The following is a 27,543-nucleotide window of genomic DNA, read 5'->3' as shown; positions in this document are numbered from 1 at the left end:
ATTATTTTATCACACAGTTGCGACTCCCATAATAGAATTAATCACTGATTCAATAAGAGTGATTTCATTCGGATAAAATATTTAATTTGTTATTCGATACGTAATTTATTGCAGCAACAAATTGAACTCCCGATTAGTACAGTTATGTGGATCTGCGGAGTAATTTGGGTTTCAAATAGATGGAATATATGAAATTTTGGTGAGGGATACGTTAACTATTAGACAATTTATTAGAGCAATCTAATTTAGACGGGTCTGTTATATCAGAGAGCTGAGACAAACAGTGTTATGGGAGCATAATGTATTTTGATAAATAATAAATCATTCGAAATTCGAATGAAGATTCGAATAAGGCATACAATAATAATCTAAAATTTGAAATTACCGTCGGAATTTACTTTTAACCTAATACAAATGTATATGTTACCATTGAAACTCGTTTTTCGTTACAACGCGTTTTCCCTACATAGAACTATGTAGTTGTGCCTACATGTCTTTGGTACAACTAGTTCTAGATAGGGCAAAACGCATCGTAACGGAAAAGCGGTTTAATTAAAACATATGTATATGAAGGAATTCATTTTTAAATTCATTAAATTCCATACACCGTCTTTTAAGCATCAAAACTACAGTAAGTTATGAGAACACTGTAAAGCAAACACTATTTAAAATCTATTTCCACGGCTTGCTCTTCGATCGCTCCGACAATATGCTTTCTATAGAGTCGCTAGCGAGTGTGATGATGACCTACTCTCCAAGATTGTATGATGTGTGTAAAGGGATTACACACTATCCCACTCCTACTGATATTATAAATGCGAAAGTTTGTAAGGATGTGTGTGTGTGTTTCTTGCTCTTTCACGCAATAACTACTGAACCGATTGCAATGAAATTTTGTACGTAGACAGCTGGACAACTGGAATACATAGAGGCAAGTTTTTATACCGATATTCCTACGGGATACGGACTTATGAGGGTGAAACCGCGGGGCGCAGCTAGTACACTATAATCACTGGCTTCACCGCGCGATCAGTACTGCAATGCTTAGTTTAACGTGGGTATAAGTTCATCTTTTTAAGTCGCAGCGGGCAACTCAGCTGGAGGTTCGCCTGATGGTGAACGATTACCACTGCCTATGAACATTCGCAGAGGTAAGCCTTTGCGAATACATTGCCCCTTTTAAGGGGTATGGGGAAGGATTGACGACTGGAAAGAAGTTCTGCGAAGGAAACGAAAAAGGAAACTGGTGTTTTAAGATCTGATTTCACAAAAGGAATATGAAAGTACACTTCGAATATATTTATATATTTATGTCGTCATATTTAGAGGAGTTAGATGTATTTTTTCATCTCTTCTCGAATTTTTCGTATCTTGTTTTGGGCTATGACAGATATTATGAAAATTTGTTCATGTATACCTACTGAAGAATTGAAAATATGTGTTTCAAATAAGTTTAATACATGTCTTCACAAATATACAAAATAATAAAATACTAGTATTTTCTTGTGTTTGATTTTATGCGAGTATTATACATTTAGAAATTAAAAATTTATTCATTATATTATTAACCCGACGTTTCGAACACTTTACAGCGAGCGTGGTCACGGGGAGACTCACTGACTCTTTTTTAATTTCTAAATATAATACTAGTCAAATATGTTATATACAAGAAAGAGGTATTACATCATTACACGGTAATAGCAACATGGCATGGTGTAAGTTGGAATGTTTATTTAACATATTTCATATTTATTTCTACATATACAAAAAAGAAACAAATAAATTAAAACATACACTTATTTTATTCATCAAGCTTATCATTTAACGACATAAATTTAATGTCAAAATTGACAGAAAGACTGTGTGACTCGGTATTGATCAAGAAGCGATCACATAAATCCTACTAATATTATAAATGTGAACGTTTGTAGGTATGGATGGATGTATATATGTTTGTTACTCTTCACTCGAAAATGGCTTATCGTATGTGTATAAAATTTAGTACAATGATAGATTATAGTCTGTATTAGCACATAGGCTCTTTATCTGGGTAAAGCGAGTGACGCCGTGGGTTATAGCTAGTATAATGTATATTAAACCTCGTTTCTAAATAAAAAAGTTTAATTGCAAGTCACCAAACTAACCCCATTCGTGTTCATGCAGCCTTCGTGCTCTTATATAGTTTGAAACACGATCAACTATCGTGCAGAAAGCTGGAGAAATGGAATTTCTTTAACTATTGTAATTTTATTAATTTAGAGTATGAATGGGAATATTTCAGACTGCGGGTATGGTATGGTAGATCTACGTATGTGAATGATTAAAAGATAGCCATATCTCTTCTTAGAAACTGCTAGACCCGTTTCGCTAGACGTGGTTTTGGGCGCTATAAGCTTATATACGTACCACATACGTTAAAAGTTAAGTATAACTTTATATAAAAAATGGGTAGGTATATTTACGACATTAATTCTGGGGCCAAGAATCAAAAGATGAATCACTTTGATTCAAACATTTTTATCAACTACACGATTATTGTCTATTTAATATAAAATCTAAATAAAAATATGACAGAGAACAAATATGTAATAATAACAACATGCTCTGTTGCTCTAATTTGGTTTAAGTTAACGGCATGACTCTTTGCAAATTTCATATTTGAAATAGTTTTCGTTCACACATTTATTATTTTTTCATGGTTACAACACGTTCTTGGATTTTAAAGATAATGGTTCGTTATCAATATTTATGAACCACCAGCTGCCCGCGGTTTCACCCGCGTTAGTCCGAATTCCGTAGGAATATCTGAATAAAAAGTTGCCTGTATAACAACTTAATCCAGTTGTCCAGCTGTCTACGTACCAAATTTCATTGCAATCAGTTCAGTACATTTTACGTGAAAGAGTAACAAACACACACACATCCTTACAAACTTTCGCATTTATAATATTAGTAGGATTAGTAGGAAGGATAATAGGATAATAATTTTTAATTATATTTTTACAAAGCAGTAATAAATTACAAAGCAGTAATAAATTACAAAGCAGTTGCTTCCTTGTACAAAAGGTAGTAAACTTTTTGATCTTAATCATTTTAACTCTAATTTTGTCCAATTAAAAACCACAACTATTGTTATATATAATTATGCTCAAAGTTATCCAGTTATCCTTATATATAAGCATTTCACTTTCCCACTGAACAATTTTGCATCAACATTGCATAAAAGTACGATCTACAAACAACTAATTGCGACGTCAAATGCGCTGGATGTAATTCCCTAAACTCGAACCCGTGCTAACTCATTTAAATATCTAAAACCAGTATAATTTACCGCAAACATCCAAGCAACATACATTTACGACTAATTTATTAAAAGCATCCGCATTCAACCCTGCATTACTGAGATTGGGCGGCTATCAGATAGATATAAATATAAAAGATAAAATCCCAATCTCGTTACATGACAAACGAGTTCATATAAAATTTTAGAGTATTTTCATAGTTTTTACGTAGCCACGGAGTTCACCACTTTATTACCCGGTAATTTCATTTTATACAACCTTCATTCGCGAAACTTGCAATTGCAAACGTGAATTTAGAGAAAAATATGCAACTTTGTCGTGAAAGTATTAAGCGGATGAATGTTTGCTTTCGGAAGGCAAGCGGTAGTTTTATTTCTTGCGTTATCGATTTTGGCTCAAGAGAAAATGAACTTTAAATACTAGCAAACAACTGTCATTTTATACTATCGGTATTGGATATAATAAGCAGACTGCTTTAATACGTTATACGTGCGAATTCATTCCTCACTTCTGGTAAATCTGGTAAATTGATACAGTGTATCAATTTAAAGTTCTTCTAGTGTATAGTTTCTCAAATAAGGTATATTGTTACTGGCTGAAAGACAGTGTCAAACAATCATAAATGTACTGTGTTTTATATAAATTGAATATAACTAAAATAGGTTACAAGATTAAATTTTTACCCCAATAACAATAGAACAACGAAACTCGGTCAGCCGTGCTATTTACATAATATAACATACTTACAGTCTTCAATAATTATTTCATTGCGTGTCCAAACATCTCATACTTTTCCATAACCTCAACAGAATTAGGCAACTGTTTCCCTGTAACCCCTACAACTGAGGTTACTTAACTATAAATTCAAAAAGTTAACACCCTTATCTTCTGTGAAATTTAAAATCATTCTTGTAAACCGGGCGAAGCAATTAATTTCACGGTATTAATTTTAAGGGGACCGTAAACGATTATTTTGAAATATTATGAGCTTGTTTAGAAAGTTGCGTTTGACAATTTTAGGGTGCGATGAATTTGTTAAATTTTGATAAACAACAAGTTTATCGTTTGATTTGCTTATTGGATTTTGATATATTATGTGCGGTTATGTTTATAATAATTAAGAAATAATATATGAAAAATTATCGGTGGCTAGTTATATTTTTATGATTTCTATTCATACATTTACATTACATTTCGTACCGAATTCTTTCTAATTTTCATATTGAAATTTAACACTATTTCTTATAAAGTTATTAATTATTATTTACAACAGATAACTTAAGTAAAAGTATAGAAAATTACTATACTATATTACATGCTTCTAAAAAAATAATTTACGTAACTCCCAAATCTATTCTTTCAAAATTTCTCATTTATAAAACATTTCAATGGTATAAAACTAAATATTAAACTCCCAAATCGTTACTAAATGTCAAAAAGTGGGTTTCTCTTTCTTTCACGTCACAATTGAGTATTTTGTTAGAGTTGGTGATAAAAGACTAGGGAGTTATATAGGCTACATTTTACGGCGATAGGAATCTCGTTCTTATGGGAAATTCCTTTGACTACGCGGGTGAAGCTGCGGTCAGAAAGCTAGTTCCGTATAAGGCATATGTTGCCTTCCACCTACGTTAGTTTATCTCATTGTATATGAAGTATGTACATAATAGATAACTTTTATAGTAGCACATGTAGATCTAGAAAATGTTCCAAAGACCGAGAATAAATTCTTACTAGAAACAAAACACATCTGCACGTTCCAGCTTCAACCTCGAACGGGTCAGACCCTAAAGTTTGCCCTAATGTGGGAAATTTTCAACCATCTTCCATAATTTCTGTTCAAAACTTATAATACGTCGATTCATAAAGTTTGGCAGTTTTATTTAATTGCTATTGTTATAATATTAAAGGGCAAATTCATAAAATGATAAAAATAAATATGATACATCAATACGTTCAAAGCTTCCTCACACTTTCTACTTCTTCTGAATAATGTACATATTAATGTATTTTTTTTTTTTGTATATACCAATACCATCCCATACCATAGCACCAAGAAAATGAAACCCTATTAAAAATTAATACGTCCAATCGCCTGTACAATAAATTAAAATCTACTCATAGCAATATGACTGCCATGAGTAGATTTTAATTCATTCATTACAGCAATCTGTATGTATATATTCTATTAAAGTCCATTATTATAAAACATTTTTAGATATATAAGCGTCTGAAAAATCTATTATAAACTCAAGACGGACGAATTAAGATTGCGTTTGTTTTAGCAAACAAAGGAACATTGTATCCAGTAAAAGAGAACAAAACAGCGCATCCTTCGAAAGACTTAAAAATCGCTCTAAATCCACGACAAAGGGAATAAAAACTGATTCAGGATCGTTCGTCGTAATCCTGTTTATATACTTCATTAGCATACCTGTTAAGCTTTTAGCGACCTGCGTCAGAATTCACCAAACTAGTTTTGTCACAGTTAAATTTGTTATTGGGACTTTTTGAAAGGAGCTCCGCTGAAAATTCGGGTCCGGATAATTAGGTTTGCGAACAATTTCACTCGGTTTGCCTTCCAATGGGAAACTACAACACGTTCACGTAATCTATTTCAATGCTCTTTACTCCCACGTAATTTTGCCCCTTTTTCGAAGGGTATTTTGTACTTTCAAGTCTCTGAATTCAAATCGGGTTTGTGTCCGAAGGTAACTGTGAAACTTAATTTATTTTCCATAGTTATTTACATTGTTAAGGGAGCTTTAAATTATCGTTTACCAACATTCCGTTATCGTTTTGTTTCAACTTGGTTTGGTACTTAAACATCGAGAGCCACGCTGTCCTTTCGTGAAAACAGGATGAAAATTAATAGACAGCCACAGATAGTGGAGGACTTTCATTTATAATAGTACTAGCTGCGCCCCGCGATTTCACCCTCGTAAGTCCGTATCCCGTAGGAATATCGGGATAAAAAGTTGCCTATATGTTATTCTAGTTGTCCAGCTATCTACGTACCAAATCTCATTGCAACCGGTTCAGTAGTTTTGGCGTGAAAGAGCAACAAAAACACACATTTATAATATATTATTTATATTATTTTATTTATATTAGCAGGAAGTAGAATTAATGTTTTGACATCGATTACCTACAAAGAAAAGTTGGTGCTGGCGTGACCCAACATTTATTTATTTATTAATTCTTTATTGCTCTTAATAAAGCTACAGAAAAAACTTAATGAAAGAGCAACAAACACACACATACATCCTTACTAACTTTCGCATTTATAATATTAGTAGGATTAGTAGGATGTTCGAAACATCACCTCTTTGAACGTTCAGGCCAAAATCCACGACGCCGCCCAAGTGAGAGTTGGCAGATGTCACATGTCGTTGACATTTTTTGATTCTTTGATTCGCTGGTTTCATCACCATGTTTTCCTTCACCGTTTTAGGCAGTCGCGATGTGATTTTATCGAACATTTGATTCTGGGACATTTTAGTTAAGAATATTACCCGGTCTCGTCACAGTGCTTTCTATCACACGTTTTCTACTTGCCCAGATAAATTGAACCACCACTGCATAGGTGTATAATTATTTGTTTGAAAGAATATAGTAATAAACGAAGTCACTCACACAATAAGTTGGTAGTATTTAAAAAATTGTCTTATATTTATCCTTTAAAAATATTGTTACAAAAAAATGTTTCAAAATGAAATAATGAAATAGCACTAATACTTCTTTCTACTCTCTTTGGACTTTTTTCGAACAGCTCAGGCTAAAGCAGCATAGAAATTCTGTAAACGCGTAGTCCGACAGCCATTCGTATTTTCGTTAGAGGGATTAGCGAGGCGGATCACAAGCTTAGTTTTATATCAGCAGACTATTGATCAGAATATGATTTTATTCACAATAGTCCAAAATACACACGGAATAAGCCTAGCTTGTATGAAAAAACATGATTATAAATAAATAATGGTCACTTAACTATTATTCTATGAAGACGATTAAATACTTTGGTAAAATAAATAATTCTTCAAATTAGTACTTATACCTAAATCTGCAAGTGATAATCGAGATAAATAATATTAAAGTGGATAAATCAACATTTAAATGGGTATTATAGTTCTAAATTCTACAGTAAAATACAGCCCTAGACACTGGTAAAAACTACATTCAAACCATTCTCTCTCCAGAAGGGATTAAACTCAATCCTAACCAACTAATCAGAACTCTGACGCAACATCCAGGCTCACTAACTATGCCAATTAGGTCGGCAGGATTTAAAATGTAACCCCCTGAACCACTTATAAGAAGTTTCACTCTTAAAAGGCGTAATTTTTCTCTGTTATGTAAGGAATTTACGATATTCGAAAATGCCATTGGTTGCAAAAATGTTAACGAATTAATTTAGACATGATAGAATTTTATTATTGTTTAATATTTCAGTCGGGTAATCATTGTGGTGAAGACGATCATTTTATAAAATAATTTTACTTGACAATACGATTAATTTAAACGTATTGAATGCTTCTTTTATTAGAGATTACGAAACGGATTTGTACAATTTGATATTCAATGAATAACAAATGTTATTTTTTTAATTCTATTTTTTACAATGACCTATTTACTAGAAATACACTATTGTGATAAAAAATTGTGCAAATATATTCAATGCTGGCGTCCTTTAATTTAACATTTCCGTTTAATCGTCGAAAATAAAAATAGCGTGCTATGTACAATACAAAAAAAAAAAAAATCCAGCAACGCATTGTGTTAAGTTCATAATTGCCGAGTAACTTTCCAAAAATTCGGCGACAAAAAGCGTTTCAGTGAATACTTTGAAATAAAGAAAAAAAAAGGATACATACCGTATTCGGGACAAGTGACACAAAACGCCACTGCCAGTAAAAAGCCGACCACCTCACCGCCGAGACCTTTGCTTCCCATTTTATCTTTTTTAGCCCACGCTAGCATTTACCGACATTTTTATTTCTGTACTATCACAGCGTCACTAAAGCCTGTGTACATTCATCGTTCTTCCTCCGGCCGATACTTCTAACTGCATTTTACGTCCCTCCGTTTCGTTTTAATGTTCATATCTGCAACAAGAAAAAGTTCGTCCTGAGTTACAGTTGCAGTTGTCGCAGTATTGATGTATTATTGCGAAAGTTTTTAATTACAATACAGTTTTCCAATTAACGTGTTATGAGCCACGTAATCTATGTAAGAAATTTATTTGTCGTTCAACATGTCACATGTAATAAAAATAAACAATTTAGATCAATTTTATTGACTATTATGTTAGAAATAAAAGAAAATATAAATTTACTGCAAAGAAACACGGTTGGTATAGTTGATGCCATTAAAGTATAAAACATGTCACCAATGATATTAAATGAGGGTAGTTATTTTTCAAAGACCAAGACGTTCGCTCCGATTGCGCGCCAATGCAATGAGGTGACATGTGACAATAATATGACTTTGACATTGACAAGACACATGTCATTTGTATTATCAGGTGATTGTAATTAGTAAATGAATAACATATCGCCTGTGTTTGGTTCAAGCTCCTAATGTGGTTTCAACATATTTTATATTGTATATTTTTCTCCCAGTTTCATGTTAAATGTCACAACACTTTCTTATTTATACTGGATATTGGCGCCGTTCCTGTAGAAAACAAACATTATACATTCAAATAAATATTAACTCGCTGGGGCAAATGCTGTTTGCGTATTAAAATCGTGTTCTTTAAGGTTTACCTTAAAATATTTGCAAAAAAATCTGCTAGACGAGCCTCTAGTCGTTAGTGTTAACATAAATCTAGCTTAGCCCGGGCAAGGCGAAAATATTTTCGGCACATTCAGCCATCCATCTATGTTGACCTGGCCAATGACACGTCACTATAATGCGAGCAAATAAAATTTTACGACAAAGTCAAACACAATTAAGGCCAAGATAAACGGGTCACAGATAAGTTAATCGTACAGACGCTTTATGTAACATTTCTCCGTAATCATGCCTGTCCATCACAATTTCTCCCGCTGTCAGTTACACGCGTTCGTCACATACGACGTTTGAACCCATATTTTACCAATTTACCTATTCTTGGATATAACCGTCGTTACTTTAACAGCTTCAGAATTTCTTTAAGCGATATACGCTTTCCATGACTCATTCGATTAACGCGAAACGTTATATGGTAATTACTTACTGAAGTTCCGAACTGTATCGCTGTACGAAATTGGCAGATTATTCTTTATTCGCGTTTATTTTTGTATTGAGGTGGAATACGTGTTAAATTGTAATGAATATAAAATTTCTGTGGATACGTTGTAGTGAAAAAGTCTTGCCATTACACATTTTGTATTCCTGAATATTATTTTTGCAAGATTTAAATAACAAATAGTATTATCTCATTTTTTTATTAATAAGTTTGTACATTTTTAACAATAACCTCTTTATTTATTTATCTGTATATTGGCTGATTTAATTGATATTCATAAAATACGGTATTATTGTGGTATAAACTAATCATAGATTAATAAGTTATAGAAACACCTCCAGCACGATCTCTTTGATACAATTAAAACCAATTGTTACACAATACCCTGTATAATTATTTGTACACAGTATAGGTGACCTGAAAAGGACGACATGTCGTACAAAGGCGTCCGAGGCAGAAATTGTATTGTGTGACGTCGCTTTATACTGCCCGCGAGTGTCACTTCTGTTTACCGTGTACCTTCGTCTATTCTTTGTCGCGTCACCCACTTATTGCGACGTTGTTTGTACCGCGCTTTACTAATGAAATGTTTTATTCACTTACACAGGTGAGCTCTTTGTGGTACTAGTGTTATTCGGATATAATACATCGTTTTAGTATTCCTATATGAAGATGCTGCGCTATCGCGTTCTCGCTTTTGTTTGAGATGAAGACGTGTGGAGGTATGGTAGGATTACTTTGATTGACTTCATAAATATAATGTATGAAATAGTTGCTTAGTGATGTTATACGTTGATGAATATAATTTTTTAACAAAACTGCCTCCAAATTATCAGTAATAGACCAAATTTAAATGGGACCTAACGGAAAGTACCAGTTATCAATTAAAAAAGGAATCATCACAATTAGTTCTGCCAGTCCAGAGTTCTGAAGTAACAAACACAAGACAGGCAGTCGAATTGATAACCTCCACCTATTTTTTGAAGTCAGTTGAAAAATTTTATTAATGGTATCAAATATAAAATGAATGTTCTATGTGCCAAAAACTCATTATAACATAATCATTTTTATAATAAAAAAAAACATATTTTCGCTGAAAAAAACATATGCGCTGCCCGCTTTTTTGGGATAAGGGAAAAGGAATGGATTAACGACTGGAAAGAAGGAATGGACTGGGACGGGTGAGGAAAAGGAAACGGGCCTCCGGCTCCCCCACTCACCGCACGAAACACAGTGGCATGCCACTATTTCACGCCGGTTTACTATGGGGGTGTGGTCCTTCCCCGGTGCGAGCTGGCCCAATTCGTGCCGAAGCGTGCTTGACTCCCACAATAAAAATTGAGATGAGATATGATAATATATAGATAATAAAGATGAGATATTTCTTAAAATAAAATGCAAAACAACTGGTATGAACAATAAATTAACATATTTGATTATAAACATGGAGTAACGCGTAACTCGTTTGTATTTTAAGTAATCCTAATGAAGTAATCTAAATAATGCCGTCAAACGGAAAAAGGGGAGTCTGTGATTACTCAAAGCGACAGCAGAATCCTATCATTTCTTTGGCTTTCAAGCTTTTTCCAATTTATTTCAGATGTTAATGCGGAGGAAACAAGATTACTTACACTCCAGTTCGTGGCGTTCGTTGGTTATCTTTGAAATAATAAATTGCAAATAATATGTTTTTGTTTTATAATGTTGCACTATTAGCTGCATTTATACATGTGTGTTGCTAGTATGCAATATTTCAGTATAATATATTTGAAGGAAAAGAAAGAAAGAAAATACATTTAATCACAAATACAACATTTTAGCTTACAACTAATACATTTTAAGATCAATAAAAAAAATACATTGGATATATTCTAGTATTTGGTTAGTATTTGTGATAAGGTGGACTACTCATCATTTGCCTCTCAGCATTTGTTTTAATATGTTTTTTGTAATTGAATGTAAACTAGTTGAAGGTTTTAATGTATATGGAAAAGATATACAGAAAGAAGTGTTGTAACATATTAATGGATGTAAAATAATATTCTTGTCCTTTATTAATTGGACACTCACATGATTATATAATAAGAGAAGGAAAGGAAAGGTTAACCTATTATTATAATTAGTTTTTTTTGTTTTTTATTCGGCCGGATAGATAAAACCCACTATATTATATAATATCTATATTGTGACTTAATCTAAATATTAAACACTCGAAAAACGATCTAAAATTTAATTATTTATCTTATTTAATAAGGGTTACCTTACAGCTAATACAGTATCTGATTAATTAATACACTAAATACGCCAATAACAAAAATGACATGAAAAAATCTCCAATAACATTCTGACTTCTAAGATAAAATATCTAAATAGAAAATTAATAGCAAATAACGTCACTCCACAATAAACCTGCGAAATAATGTGCTGGAGCATTTTAATTCGAATTATATTGACGCAAACAATCCCCACTTTCCCGTTTTATTTTGCTGTGATACGGAACTGCTTGTAAACAACAATAAAAGTTATTATATAGGATAAATACGAAATCACCGACATCCTTATATATCCATTTTTCGGCGAGGTCATATACACGCAGTAAAAACAAGTTTGTGTCATCATAAAACCATTTTATGACGCGCCCCGACGTTCTATCCAGATGACACGGTTCACTTTAGAGTAGGTGTATTAAGATCTGTCTATGGCGATAGGTACTTGGTTTGTATTGAAGGTTCATAGCGTGAAGGATGAGTTTATTTGTTATTTTATTCTGTACGTAATAAGTACCAAATACATCTTCGGAGTTGCTTTAGAAAGTTCAGACTCTGAAGTTTAATCATATGCTACGAATAGTTAATAGTAAATAGGAACCTTAGTTTTATAATTTTTTAAAGAATAGAAAAAAATTTATCACGAAGCGGGATTCGATCCCGCGTCATTTCGGCCAACTGTAGCAACGCCTAACCTTAAACCCTTGATTCCACTGCAGAAATCTAAATTTATAAAGCAATAGCTGCGCCCCGCGGTTTCACCCGCGTAAGTCTGTATCCCGTAGGAATATCGGGATAAGAAGTTGCCTATGTGTTAATCCAGTTGTCCAGATATCTACGTACCAAGTTTCATTGCATTCGGATGTGTAGTTTTTGCGTGAAAGAGTAACAAACATCCCTTCATACATACATCCATCTATACTTACAAACTTTCAAGTTTATAATATAAATAGGATTTGAATAGTATAAAACCAAAACGTAAACATCCGTTTTTTATATGACATACATAAATAATGCAATAATTCAGACTTATCATAACAATACAAATGTAGCACTTTGTGCATTAACATATGTAATTTCACATTATCTTTTGTTGCATTGATATAGTAACAATAATATATGATCTAAATATATTTACCATACGTATATACTGCTTAATAACATCCAAGATACAAATATGACAATATAGCTTTAATTAAAGCGCTTGAAGCTTAAAAAATACAGCTTAATTTCGTTGCTTTTCACGGCCTTGCAGCTGATCGATATAATCTCTCACCATATTTTCTCGAAAGTAGGCTTTCAATTCAGCCACGCTTAAAAAGATTTACAGTGTGGAGTTGAAGAACTCATTTGCATTGTAACACTGTAACTTTGTCGATGTAAAAACTTTATGGCAAGGCGACTAGCTGGATTTATGGCCAATATCTTTTAGGTTAAATGCAATGGTTATTTAGGTGTGGCTCGTTAGATAAGTTGGTGAAACATCGTTAGCGATGACGTCATGCTTTGCCGCGTCACATAAAAAAGGGTTTTCGCAAATAGTTTGCACGAATTGGTAGAATTTGAATTAAGATAGCATATAGCGATAACGAAGTTCACTCACTGGCCTAATGTGGCAGTGCCCTTATTTGCTTGCGGCTTGTATATCTTCAAAGGAGCAAAATAGGTTTAAATAACTCCTTTAATATGATTTGAGAAAAAGCGTTGAAGGTTCTTGATATAAATAGAAAATGTCCGAAGAAAGGGGAAGGCTCCTATCTAGTTAGAGTGATCAATTAATTTACTAAGCAAACATTATTATAGGTATAAACATAACTTAGGTATGTTTTACATTGGAATAGATGAATTTGAAGGTAAATTAAATCTTGAAATGGTTTTAATCGTGAACAGATAACGGAGCGCCTCGGTTTGTCCGTGATCCGTATAAATAAGGCATTTATCACACAGGGTTCACGTATATATCAACTGTGAGATATATTTTTTAAATCGGCCCAGTAGTTCCTGAGATAAGCTAGTTAATATAGATTAAATATAATAATCGTAATGTTATAAAATACTATAATATATTAACCTAGTAAGCTTTATCACTTAAATCCTAATGACACATATTCAACATTTAAAATCAGATTTTTGTAATTATACATACCTACTCCTCTAAAATTACGTGCTTGTTCTTATATTTATTTCATTTACTCAGTAGGTTGAGTTGATCGGGCAATATTTTTATACCTAATAGATGAGGGTTGTTTTCCCAAAAGCATTTTGAAACAACATATGCCAGTTGAACTAGACACGATATAATAGACATATTAAAAAAAATATTTTTTATAGCCATAAACGTAATCTGCATCCATTAGTAGACTATTAATTTTATAGCCTAAACCCTCATGAGGCTTTACTCCCTGTAGTCGATGTATGAATAGCTTGATGATGATTGAGTCATTAGGGAATATGAATCTATCTGTGCCTCGTTTGGTTTAAGAAATGATAAATTAGTTTTGCCAATATATATACCACACAATATAACGGATTCTTTATTCTATGTATATTTTCGGAGGCTTCAAAGTTCACTTTTCAGCTTATGAATTATGCAAAAACACGTTGACCCATTCTTGCCCGGGCAAAAAACAACAAACTCCATCTGCTCAACATAACATAAAGTTTCATGTTCGGAATATGAAGGTACTGTTCAACAGAAAATACAAAATATTGCTCATTTCAAACACAATGCATTGCATGCAAGTGTACCACATCCGCTGGTAAGCACAACACCGGTTACGAAACAACACTCCGGTACAGACATAGAGAGAAGTCAAAGAGAAATGTCACGAGCTCACGTATCGTTGCGCACGGAAGCTGCGAAGCAATTCTTATCCGCGAATCAGGACGCGCACCGGCACGGAATATCAAATAAAGGTGACTGTCGATTTTTCTAGTGATGTATTGTCGTATGTCCGCTTTATTAAACTTATGCAGGTGGCGCCTATTTTACCGAATCGTAGAGAATATATTTAGGTCATCCTTTAGTGAAATATCGATTCGTAGTGGGCATATTTATGTATAATATTTAAAAAAATATGAATAAGTACTTTCTAGGAAAAAAGCCCCAACTTAAGAAGTGTTATTACTACAGATTACGTGAAACATCGGCAAATGTTTACTGTTAAAAATAAAAATATATAAAAAAGCAATATTTAACCCAATAGAGATAGGCTTTTTTAACAAACGTGATAAATACCACATACTTTTGTAACCATTAAACCAAATTATGAGTAGAATAATTGAAAAATACGGAAATCACGAACAAATACGTTCAACAGATACATAATGAAAGGGCTGATTAAAAATTGAAACGGTGTAGGCATAAAAGCGCGGGCTCTTTCGCAAATTTAATATTTATCACTTAGAAGCCTTTTACATCTCCGTTAATGTATTCGCATTTATATTTCATCGGCTTTCCGAATAGTACTTTGATATTGCCGGTGGTGTCTTGGTTCGGTAGTAATTGGTTTTTGCGTATGTTTGAGATTGAGAGGCAGATTCGGGTTATTTCTATATGTTTATGAGTAGTATAAGTTTTAGTTGATACTGGTATTTAATACCTACGTGTACTTTAAAAGACGAGCAACTCCTTTCTGGTAAAGGCTTACTCAAGAAGGATTCTTGTAAATGCTCATGGGCAGTAGTGATCGCTCGCTAGTGGGCGAAAAAATACAAATAAAAAAGATACTGGTGTGCGACTGATTGCGTTATGTGACTTACGTTGTTGTCTTTTGTTGTTACGGTTGTTAGAAGTAACATAAAATAATAAGTAATATTGTAACATTCAAAAATTCATATTTGAAAATTTGTTTATTTTTTTTCTTTTTTTGGAACTCTAAATTTGTGTATTTTGACCTTGTAGACTTTAGTATGTTGCCTCGTTTTGAACTAAATAAATATTCTTTTCCTCTTCTATAAAATTTCTACTATTTTTTAAATTAAATACATAAACTGATCCTCCCGTTTAAGTGTCTTAAACGTAATAAAATGCACAAAATCGAAATATATGAAAACCGTAAATATACTACATACGAAAAATGGCAATTTTTATTCAAACAGTATTAGTTCTTGCATACCAATGGCCTTGCCTTCATAGAGTTGGAAGCGGTCCAAAAGCCCGGCCATATTTTTTGTCCAGAAACACTGTTCCTCTGACATATTTCCTCCGTCAAGTTGATAAGGAAATGTAAAGGTTGCTCCATCTTCATTAAGCATTAGGGAAATATAAATTAAGATATTTATACAGATTTGCGAACGATAAACCTTCTAGGCTGAGAGTATGATGCTATAAATAAGTAATAATGTTGATGTTTCGTATGTTAAACATATGGATATATCGTAAAAGAAAACTGTTTAATACCTTTTCTTTTATATAAACTAAAATTTTGTGTTCGTGACTAAATATTTTAAGCGTACATATCTATCGTTAATCAATCTTTATAAAATTAAACAGATTGTATCCTAATAAATTTAATTAAAAAACTTGTATCATCCACATTATCAAAAGTTGTAGGCTCCCCTTTCTTATAATTGTTCTTTCTTTTATAAAAAAGCTAAATTAATTATCACCAATCTGAACTAGTATTAAAAAAGATTAATTATATAACGATTCAAACTTTGTGTCAGTGCTTATTAAATTAGCAAAGTTAGCTTTAAATTCGCAAAAAACCCGACGCTTTTATAAACATAATCTCGCTACTAAAGTTCTTTTCTTTGATACTTTATAAAACTGAACCTAACAAATAATTATTCTTCGAACACAGAAAAAACCCTCAAGGTTACACGACCTCTATTTAAACTAATTTAATTAAAAGCTTGCAGATAGTATATAGCTTGCTATTACAAATTCATACGATTCTAGTAATTTCGTCTCACTCTTTCGTAAGAGATGGTCTAACAACGGAAAGAGAGGTTTGATATTGATTCAAATCCGGATAGATTGGGATGATTATACATAAATATTGTACTGTGTTGAAAGACTAAATACACATTAATTACCCTTTTCAATACTAGGGTCACCTTTGTGTATTCAAATTTTTAACAGACTTCATTTACTAATTTTTTTAACACTCCATTAATATGCATAGATTTTTTCTGAAATAACAATTTAAAATATTACATATCTACTAGCTGTTCGCCCCGTCTTTGCTACTTGTACACAATATATAGGTACTTAGGTATCAAGTAACAAACCAACAGTGAAAGAATGTTTTGAAATTTATCCTGATATTACCTACTAGAACGTCACAATCTTTACAATATATTAAGAAACATACTTGGAGCAACAAAACCAAACATTCTGTTCTGAAGAGTTAATGCGAGTTTACAATATTAAAGTACACTCACTAATACAACTTACAAGTCCTAATCTTGCTCCAACATTTCTCCCTGCTGAATAAAATCAGTCCTACATAATCTCCGTTAACACTATCCCCACCCATTTATAATTAACAAAAGTAATTGAAGTGGCTTAGTCCACGTTAAAGTAACGACATTTTCAACTCGCAAATTCAACGACAAAAGACCTTAGGGTTGTGAAAAAATGACTGACTCTTTTGAATAATTGCGCTCGTTCCGTTTGACGCGCCTGTTTCTCATAATATTCGCGTAATTGCTACGGTATAATAGGATAAAATTTTACACTTTATAAATGCGTGCAGTCATTTATGCCTCACGAGCGCATTGGGTTTTTATTTATTGCTCAGTCATCTTTAATAAGGACGCATCCTAAATATAACTATATGAATCTATACTAATATTATAAAATTATTTGTCTGTTTATTTGTTTGTTTGTTTGTTAGTTTGAACGCACTAATCTATCACTAACAACTGGTTCGATTTGAAAAATTATTTGTGTTAGATAGCTCATTTATTGAGGAAGGCTAGGCTATATATGTACCACGGGCGAAGCCGGGGCGGACCGGAAAAATAATATTTGTAAATATACGCATTATGTATGCTGTCTGACTACTAAATGACATCGTAGTAAATATTTAGCTCATGCTACATAAATACTATATGGATAGATAGCATTACCTGAAATATGAGACGAACGCCGACATTGTGGCATGCAATGGAAGTTACCTCCTACTTCATTTAAAATTATTCCCCTGTTTACTAGTACGATATATATTTCATTAGAGAATCAAAGTCCATTGGGTTACCTGGCTCTTAAACGAAAAACCTATTTGAGCGTTTGCAATAACGCCCATTGCAAAGAAAACCTTATTCGTAATGAAATAAAAACTTGTTTCGTTTAAAAAAATTCTTCTTTCAGATAAATAACGAATATTTTAAATTGATTTCCACCTGGATCTACCCTTTCCAGAACAGGTCAAGTGATTGAAGGAGTCATCGAGGCGCACTGAAAAGCATCTTTTTGTTCGACGCAACCTGTTTGTTATCGTAAGTGTCGCCTGAGATAACCATACATTAATTAGGAGGACAAAAGACTTTAATAAGCGATATGCTGGTATAACACAAGGGGATAGAGTGGATGTGTAATTATAGATTGCGCGCTTTGTTCGGATGCAGGCTTGTGCATTGTACACTTGTAAATCCATGAATGTGCAGTTTTTACAAGGTTTTCTTAGGTCGCTTCTTCGTGTTCTGTTATTTAATTATAACCGTCTACACAAAGAAAACAACACACTCTTCGCTTATTTGTGAGAGGATTTTCTTTCTCATGTAAAAATAACGAGTATCGGTATTATTTTATGTTACGTAAAACGAAAAACCATTTCCATTCCTTACCTTGCTATAATGCGACATAATTTTAATCCAGCCATAAGCATTCGCAAGGCCGTTGCTAACTCTATTGTAACTAATACTTACGTAAATCACAAAACGTAACACTTACATAGTTCATTATAGGGAATAATAACAACAATATTGCGAAGAAACAATTTATTATGATTTACTGCGTGAGCTCGAATTGGTCCCCAAACATCGACTTGTAACAAACTAAACTAAATTTCGCGCTATTAATATGAATTACACGAATTTAGAGAACCTTTGGGATGCCGAATTATTTTATCCTACATTTTCGCTAATAGTTCAAAGTCTAATAATCTCTATTCAGCCGCTATTGTATTTAGAATTCATCTTACATGTGTTCAAACTTAATCACCTTTTTGCGAACCGAAAAGTTTTTATTACTGATACTAGCTGTGCCCCGCGGTTTCACCCGCGTAAGTCCGTATCCCGTAGGAATATCGGAATAAAAAGTTGCCTATATGTTATTCCAGTTATCCAGCTGTCTACGTACCAAATTTCATTGCAATTGGTTCAGTAGTTTTTATGTGAAAGAGTAATAAACATCCATACATCCATACTTACAAACTTTCGCATTTATAATATTAATAGGATTACCCAATATTTGAGATGCATGCGTTTGAACCAAAAAATCACGAAGTTTTTACACTATTAAATATGTAACATTAAATAAGACAAAAGAAATTATATAGATGATTGATATTGATTACAAAAAGCAACATAAACGTTACACGCCTAAATTAATTAAGGCATTGTTGACCAAAAACATAACATTGAATAAATTTACCATATTTGTAATAAAATCCATATATTGGCAGGCATTTTGCCAACCTTACAAATATAAAGATTTAGTATCCCCATAGGGATAACGAACTTCGACATTTGACCGATACGATCGAGATATGAAAATATATTCGAATGTAAACTTTTAGGTCGAATCCCTTAAGAATAATAGGGTCTTGAAATAAAGAGTTTGTAATGGGTTTACTTTTAAAAGTTCAGTTATTGTAAATGTGATTTATAAAACTTTTAGTTCAACAACGTGGTGAGACACTCTTGTTACTAGCGTGTAACATTCAGTACAGTTGACAGTTTTGGTTTTAAAATAAATTGATTATGCTTTCGTGGAGTTTATGGGACTTTATCATCGCATGTTTATTCATTAGGTGTTTTTATAACAGATATATGTTTTTTATTTATTGTAAATTAAATGGTATACTGGAATACTAATAAAGTAAAATACTAATAAAGCAGTTAGGATTGCTACAAAAATATAAATTCTTACGGGCTAAATCTGAAGTTGACCTATTTAATATCAATATTACATCAGTTGTCGCTAATTGTACGGTTTTTTTAGTCATAGTTTGAACTAATTGTAGTCTTTGTTACGTTATGGTCTATGTACTTTAAGATGTATGAAAATGAATAAATAAATAAACAGTTAGATAAACTGCACATTGAATTTTACTATACAAAAATGAAAACAGTCCAAACTACATACACTTTAGATACAAAATAAACATGTTCTTTTAAAGCATTTAACTTTTACTCTAGTATATCACGTTACGAACAATTAAAGCCTCAACTTACAACGTAGGTAACTGTAAAATTTTTGTTGCCTACCAAATGTAACATTGCTGACGGGTTTTGCGTGAAATGACCAGAGATTTCATACATGTTTACATTTTAAATGTAGCCTGTACGTTTATGAGCATAACGTTATTTTTATAAAGAATTTTTATGAAATTAAGTACCGAGTTTCTGTAACAACATACGCTTAATGGGATGTTTTAAAATTGTTTTTAATGCGAATGATGATATCAAATACGACAGAAGTAACTAATATAATTTTATAATGCCGATAATATTTCATAACCAAAATATATTTAATCTACACCAATCTTATAAAGAGGTAACTTTTGTATTTTTGTATGTTTGTAACGTTCTCACGCAATAACCAATGAACCGATTTCAAACATTGTTTCACCATTAGAATACTGCAACTTCTTTGAGTGGCATAGGCTATATATATACCATATCTATGTAGCAGAAGTACATAAAATAGACTTGGAACGAGACGTTTTTTGATTCTGTCATTCAATAAATCTAAACCACAGCATAGTTTTCATCACAACATATTCCAACAATTAATTGATAAATACCTATTCCCTAAAACAGATTAAAAATTCGTCTCTTTTCGTTTTTTACATTTCTCTTATCCTTTTGTACGACCTTATTTGTAATCATTTTAGCGCGAAAATTACAATTCAATAAGAATAAAATAAATATATTTCTCATAAAACCAATCTCAATATAATTTGACATGTGACAAATTTACAATACAATTAAAGTTGTATTATTTACCAAACAAGTTGGAGCGCGAAAATTCCCAACTCCAACATAATTGGCTTCAAGCTTATTCCATTCCGCAGACAATGCCAACACAATTAAATATATTCAATAGATATTGAAATTAGATTAGTGTCCTTGAAACGTCCTTGCAATAAGGGCCTAATCCTTATTGTTTTGGTAAAGCCCTGGCTCTTGATAACATCCCAGAGGGTGTTTCCCTATCGAGGCAAGGGCTTATTAACTGTTAAGCTAATGCGAATAATATTTGCTATGTCTATAATAGATTTGTCATGTCAGGGACTATTTAAAATTACGATAGCTTTTTGATAACGAGTAAGAGGAAGTTGATGGTAAATTAATATTTATAAATCCAATATAATCTTGAGATCTTCGAGACAACAGAGGCCTGATCAATCGTGAAATGCTACGGATACAGAAAGATATATATACGCCTACTTTGAATTACCATTACTTTGTTACTACACTACATTACTCACAAAGTCAAAGATTAAAGAGATAATCCCGGAATTTTCATCGCAATATTTATATTAACTATCCTACGTCCTTTTACGGGTGCCAAACGATTTTTGTACCATATTTCATACAAATAGGTTAAGTGGTTTAGGCGTGAGTCAGACAGAGCGGACAAATAAGCAAAGTTGCTTTCGCATTTATAATATTATTAGGGATTCACAAGACTTTTTCGTAGTATTAAGGATCGTACCAGCACCTTTTCAAAATGATGGAAATATCTACAATGAGGATCGACACAATAACTTGTATATAAATAACAACAGTAGTTCAGGGAGAAGTAAGTAAGTGTTGAAGGTTTTATCGTAACAAATTAGTGACCTAAGTAGTATAAGTTTCAGCAAACATCAAAGTCTGGAAGTGTGGCTTGCAGATAGTTAGGCTCTATCGATGATTTGATGGGGATCTTTCGAGAATACTTGCTTACTTCGCTCTGCTAAATGGTATAAGTTTGTTTCCAATTTGTTATTACTTAAACAGGTTCCTTGAAAGAATTTAATAATTAAATAGAAATAATGGAGTGTACGGTCAAACGATTTTACAATAATATAAAATATGTATAAAACTGAAATGTTGTTTTGAAATCTATTTCATATAAAATCTATATTATAATATGGTTTTCACTTTTGAGGCCACGTTCCGTTTAAAAATATATAATTCAAATAGTTTACTATATTATCAGAATTAATTAGGAGATGAAATAAAAATAAATTGGTTACATCGTTCTTAATATTGCCACGAATTCACATGTAGGTAAGTATATATAGGTTATAGCGAGGTAGGTATATGGAGTATAGGGTACATTAGGGGTCGATTTTGGATGTATCGTTGAATTGTATATTTCAATAATCTTTATTCATTACTTGTTTTTAATAATTTAAGCGAGAAATATTTCATCCCGGCAAATATCCATTTAATTTAAAGATTAAAGGAACCATAAGAAGACGTTTTGAAAGGCGATTTAGAAGCGAATTTAGGTTGAAAGGCAGCCTTTCATACATCTGGGGCGTCCTTAGTACCCAGTATATTTGCTATGAGATGAGTTGACATACTAGACTATTATACATCTTGAATGGATTTTAGTAAATGGCACTCGTATAGCACGTCTACGGTATATTATATGGAGGAAAATACGAAAATAAGTCACTTAAAAAGAGTTGTTCGTCAATCACACTGAATTTACTGGACGTTGAGTGATCTTCATTTACGATATCAACGACCCTTACAAATAACACCTGGTTTTTTAAATACATTTATAAAAAATCACTTTGAATTTTTAAGATATAGTTCGCAAAGGAGTGGTGGGTGGACCAAAGGACTCCATTGTTATTTAGATTATGCTATATTGTTTATCTGTCGCAGTTATCTGAATGGTAGATATAAGAAATAACAAGTCACATTAATAAATATATATATAATAAGAAGAAATGGAAACAGTTTATCCAAATCTTCGTCTCTCCTTCAATATTACTGCTGAAACAACCGTTGCCGTAATGATTTAATATTGCAATAACCTTGCGAGGAAAACTATTTCGGGCAGACCGCGTTAAACCGACTCTCAGCGTGCACTCAATAAGTAATGAACGTCTTTAATCTTGCAACATGTTCTCGTGTCTCAGCTTTGTGGGATACGCAAATATTCTTGATGAAACTGTATGCAGTAACGTGCATTTAATGGAATACTATATAACATCAAGTCCTTGCCAGTATTTATTATTGATTATTTGAAAGCAAGTTATACGGTAGAAATCAGTTACGTAGCTTGACAATTTGAGGTTTTTAAGACGATATAATACTGTCGCTAGCTATTAATGACAATAAAACCTTTAAATATTATTTTCTTTTACAAAAAGTTCAACAGACTAAACAACGCTGTTAGTGATAAAGAGAATTAAAATACTTCGTTAGAAAATAATTAATTTCTTTAGATAATTAAGTAAGATTCCATTGCTATGTTATAAGCTCTGTCGGAGGTACGAAATACATTTGAAATGTCTTTAAAGATTTGTTTCTATTATAAACAATATTATGCTTATGTAACCTTGAACATTTTCTATTATTTTTATTGCTTCAAGCTATAACATCGTGACGCAAAATAATATATAATTTTATAACATTTGTAGCCTCTGTTCCTCTACAATTAAACTGATTAAATACAGTCTCAAACTGCCCACACATCAAGCTATAAATATCCAAACTAAACAATACAACAATAGTATACACTCCTCTGCTAACAAATTAACTGCACATACATCTGAATAGATATTGGATTTAATTTAACAATTGAATAATAAATTATTATTCTGATATCATAATCGCAATGACCGCCTCCTTGGTACAGTGGTTAGCGCGTGAGCTTAGAACCGAGGGGTCCTGGGTTCGATTCCCGGTGGGGACGCAAAAAAAAAAAAAAGGCTCGGTCTGGCAGGACACAGAAGGCTGATCACCTACTTGTCCATAAATAAAATCGATCAGTGAAACAGATGTACATCATCTGCCCCATACCCCACTAGGGGACACGGGACTTCACATAACATAATCGCAATACATTACCACTATTATCCAGTATTTAACATTATGAGACACGTCCCAGTTCTAACATAGATAGACATAAAACAATCGTAATTTTTCACCTAAGCATGCCCAAGGCTCACGTCGCGCTATCAAAGTTATAACCTATCAAATTTTCTCCTTCAAACGTCTTTACGTCTTTGAAGTACAGGCAATTTCCTTAAGCCGAATTTCATGAGCAATATACTTCGCATAACATTGTTTTTGCTAACGGGTGATCGTTTGAACTCATTTTATTCGCATAATATAGTTATTGATTGCTTGATGGTATGGGAAATTGAGCTAATGTAGTCTCTATTTAAAGGGTTTTATTGATCTACTTTTAATTGAAGTTCAAAGACAATGTATCGTTATAATAGTCCAGCTGTTAAGACAAATTTCACCAATGTTTATAGGTGATGCTAAGGTTGTGCAACTGAGGTTTTAGATGGATAGAACAGGAACGCAGAATAAGAAAGAGGAAAGAATAATGTTTAGATGACTTGGCTTAAAGCCTTTATACCAACCATCGCTATCTTATTTATTCAATATAAAATTATAATGTGTAGTGACAGAATCTTATATATGGATACATAGAATAAAAACGCATCGAGTAATACTTTAAGAGGGAGTAATACAAGAACTAGGACATTCAACAGCGAATTGAAATAGAATACTCGAACATCAAATGTTACTGCAACAATGATAAACAAAAAAAATGTCATATTATATTATCTAGCGGATGTTTATTCAACAAACATTTTTGATTTTTTGATAAATAAACATTCTATATTTCACCGATAACAACGGTTTCACGGTTTCATTCACATCACTCACATTTTTTTCTCTCCTGGCAGATCAAGATTTATTCCCTCTGGTCCCACTTTAATTAAATCGTACAATCTCTTGAGCGACTGTTAAAGTAGCTTAGTGTGTATCTTTATTTATCTCCAGATTAGGATTACAAAACATTTCAGCATCAAAATCTACAAGCGAGTTAAATAAAAAAGCACGTTTTAATATCGCATGCATAATAATGCTGGCACGACGAATATTGTACATATTATATTCGTATTATAATACGTAATACTAACATACATTTATTCACCGTATGCCACAGCGTGACTGGCAACTGGCCAATGCATCGCCGAATGTGGCACGAAAGGGACATTCGGTAGTAGTGGTTAAACAAAATTAGCTGTGCCTGCAGTTGTAATAGCTGGTGAGATTTACCACAGACTCTGTATTAAAAATACAGTGATTACATACTCATTTTATATGGCAACTACCGGTCCGCCCCATTTTTTATTAGCGGGTAATAGAGCTAAATTTGGTAACGAACTTGCCTCATGGTAAGCTGAGCCTCTGGCCTTAGATCGAGTGCACTTATCTAGATGCTATCCTTTTACCATTTTCTTGAAGACCTTCTGATTGTATCGCGCGAAGATCACGTGCATATCTAACGAAGAAAACGTTTTTAAATAGGCCCAGTAGAGTCAGACATTAGCTCTAGTCTCTATACTCAGCTATCAAACCTCAAACTAAGAAGACTACGTATTTGTTGTTTCGCAGCAACCAAACGCTAAAATATAAATGTATAAAATGTACCTTTACATATAAATCATATATGAAATCAGCTATCGATATTAGTTTCATTATTTTGTTGATGACCAACATGATCTTTAAACCTCTTTATATAACGTATAAATAATTACTGAAAATCGTTTAGTATTCGTAATTCTCAATCTGACGATGATGCAAACATCATAACAGCCATTAACACAGCAGAATAATAGGCAATAAAACTGAAGCAACATAAAGCTGTTTCGTTTGTTGAATATATAATGTAATTGGAATAATGTCTTTGAGACGATAAGCTACGCTCGGTTAATGGACACGTTCGCAGCGTGTTTTCAATGCTGCTAAAGAATTAAGATCAAAGGTAATTATGAATTTATGTCTACGCTGTCTTCTAGTTAATTTAGAAACGTTTATAAAATCAGATTCGGTTTTTTATTATAAGCCGCGGAAAACATGAAATTTTATACTAGTTTTAGCCCGATGCTTCACTCACAAGGTACCTGAAAATATGCCTATAAGATAGGATGTGTTGTATTACTATTTCATCGTTATAAAATATAGCATTATCAAAATTTTCATCTCAATATATATATATATATATATATATATATATATATATCCATTTAATCTTGAAAGCCAAAGAAACTCGGGCGAAAACAATTTTATTTAAACCCCGCAATATGGTATATTTTGTCGACCTTATTTCACCACTAGTTCAAGACACGCACACACATACTCGACGTTTTCGTGTCATAACACCTTAATGAAATCTACGAGCTAACCTGGCTAAGACTTTAAAAGCACTTGCGTATCTTAAAAGCCATTTATACTGGGCTTTTGTTGTAAGAAAACTGGCATTTACTTCAAAATGAATGTGCTGCATTTCTACGTTTTGATTGTGTTGGATTCGGAAAGTTAATGACGATTTAAAAATGGCGGCGCAATGACTTTTGGAGTTTTAATAGAAATTTTGTTGTACAATTATTCTAGGATAGAGCATATATTACATTTTTACACGATTTTGATTACTCTGTTAACTTGTTCAGAATAAAATGACTTGCACAAATGAATATCAGAAATTAATACTCAGGTACATTTGTACTTAATGATATAAGACTGAAGAGTTTGTTTGTTTAAACGAGTTAATCTCTGGTTTGAATCGTAATTGTTTGTGTTTAATAGTTAATTTATTGAGGTAGGCTACTATAACATCAGACATTCAAGCACACACATAATGAAACCGCTAGGAATACCTAGTTATATAAAATGGTTAAAGACACACATACTTAATAATAACTAGAAACTAATGATCTAGTCTACGCGCTTTTAAATTTGTACTCGATTTACATAGTTACAATATTGTTCTAAAATAAATTAAGATCATTGTATTCTAGAATTTTCTATCATAAATATAACTACTTATCACATATTGAAAAGTTTTCTGATAAGCTCGAAACGAATTCTTTACAATCCAGACATCGCTGTAAATATTCCTTTATATTGAAGACACCGCTACGATAGATGAGGTGTGAAGCCTACATATGCCGGAGTTTATGTACCTTGATACTTATTACGAAAGCAGATTGACTAGTTATTTTCCGCTACATGCAAATTTTATCAAATTGCCTACGTAATATATTTCTGCATGACGACGAGTAATAACACGCCGTGATGGCTAATGAAACAGCAAAGCTAAATTTAGCAGAAAATTTTATATTATATGAGATGATTTTAGACGGAAATTGATTGGCGAAACGAAGGTGGGGTTGATTATAACTGACTTCCAAATATGCCAATCTGTAGCGTATCTTTAGGGTAAAAGGATGATTGAACTCATGATAGGATTTTTATTGTTTTATTGAGAAAGATTCCAACAAAATATGTTTTCGTTGAGATATATAAGATGAACCTATTT

General features: G+C 32.6%; 1 protein-coding gene across 2 annotated transcripts in view; it reads right to left on the bottom strand.

Annotated features, from left to right (window-relative positions):
* The window catches only part of LOC119833614, a 72,299-nt gene that overhangs the window by 26,791 nt on the left and 17,965 nt on the right, over nucleotides 1–27,543 (bottom strand). For both annotated transcript variants that reach the window (XM_038357704.1, XM_038357705.1), the window contains exon 2: nucleotides 8,174–8,404. In XM_038357704.1, the coding sequence (XP_038213632.1) occupies nucleotides 8,174–8,279 (106 nt within the window). In that variant the 5' untranslated portion in view covers nucleotides 8,280–8,404. The remainder of the gene's footprint in view (nucleotides 1–8,173; nucleotides 8,405–27,543) is intronic.

Source organism: Zerene cesonia, chromosome 17 (genome assembly GCF_012273895.1).
Source record: "Zerene cesonia ecotype Mississippi chromosome 17, Zerene_cesonia_1.1, whole genome shotgun sequence".
Taxonomy (NCBI): domain Eukaryota; kingdom Metazoa; phylum Arthropoda; class Insecta; order Lepidoptera; family Pieridae; genus Zerene; species Zerene cesonia.
The sequence above is the reverse complement of the archived record's forward strand: the minus strand, read 5'-3'. Positions and strand labels throughout refer to the sequence as shown.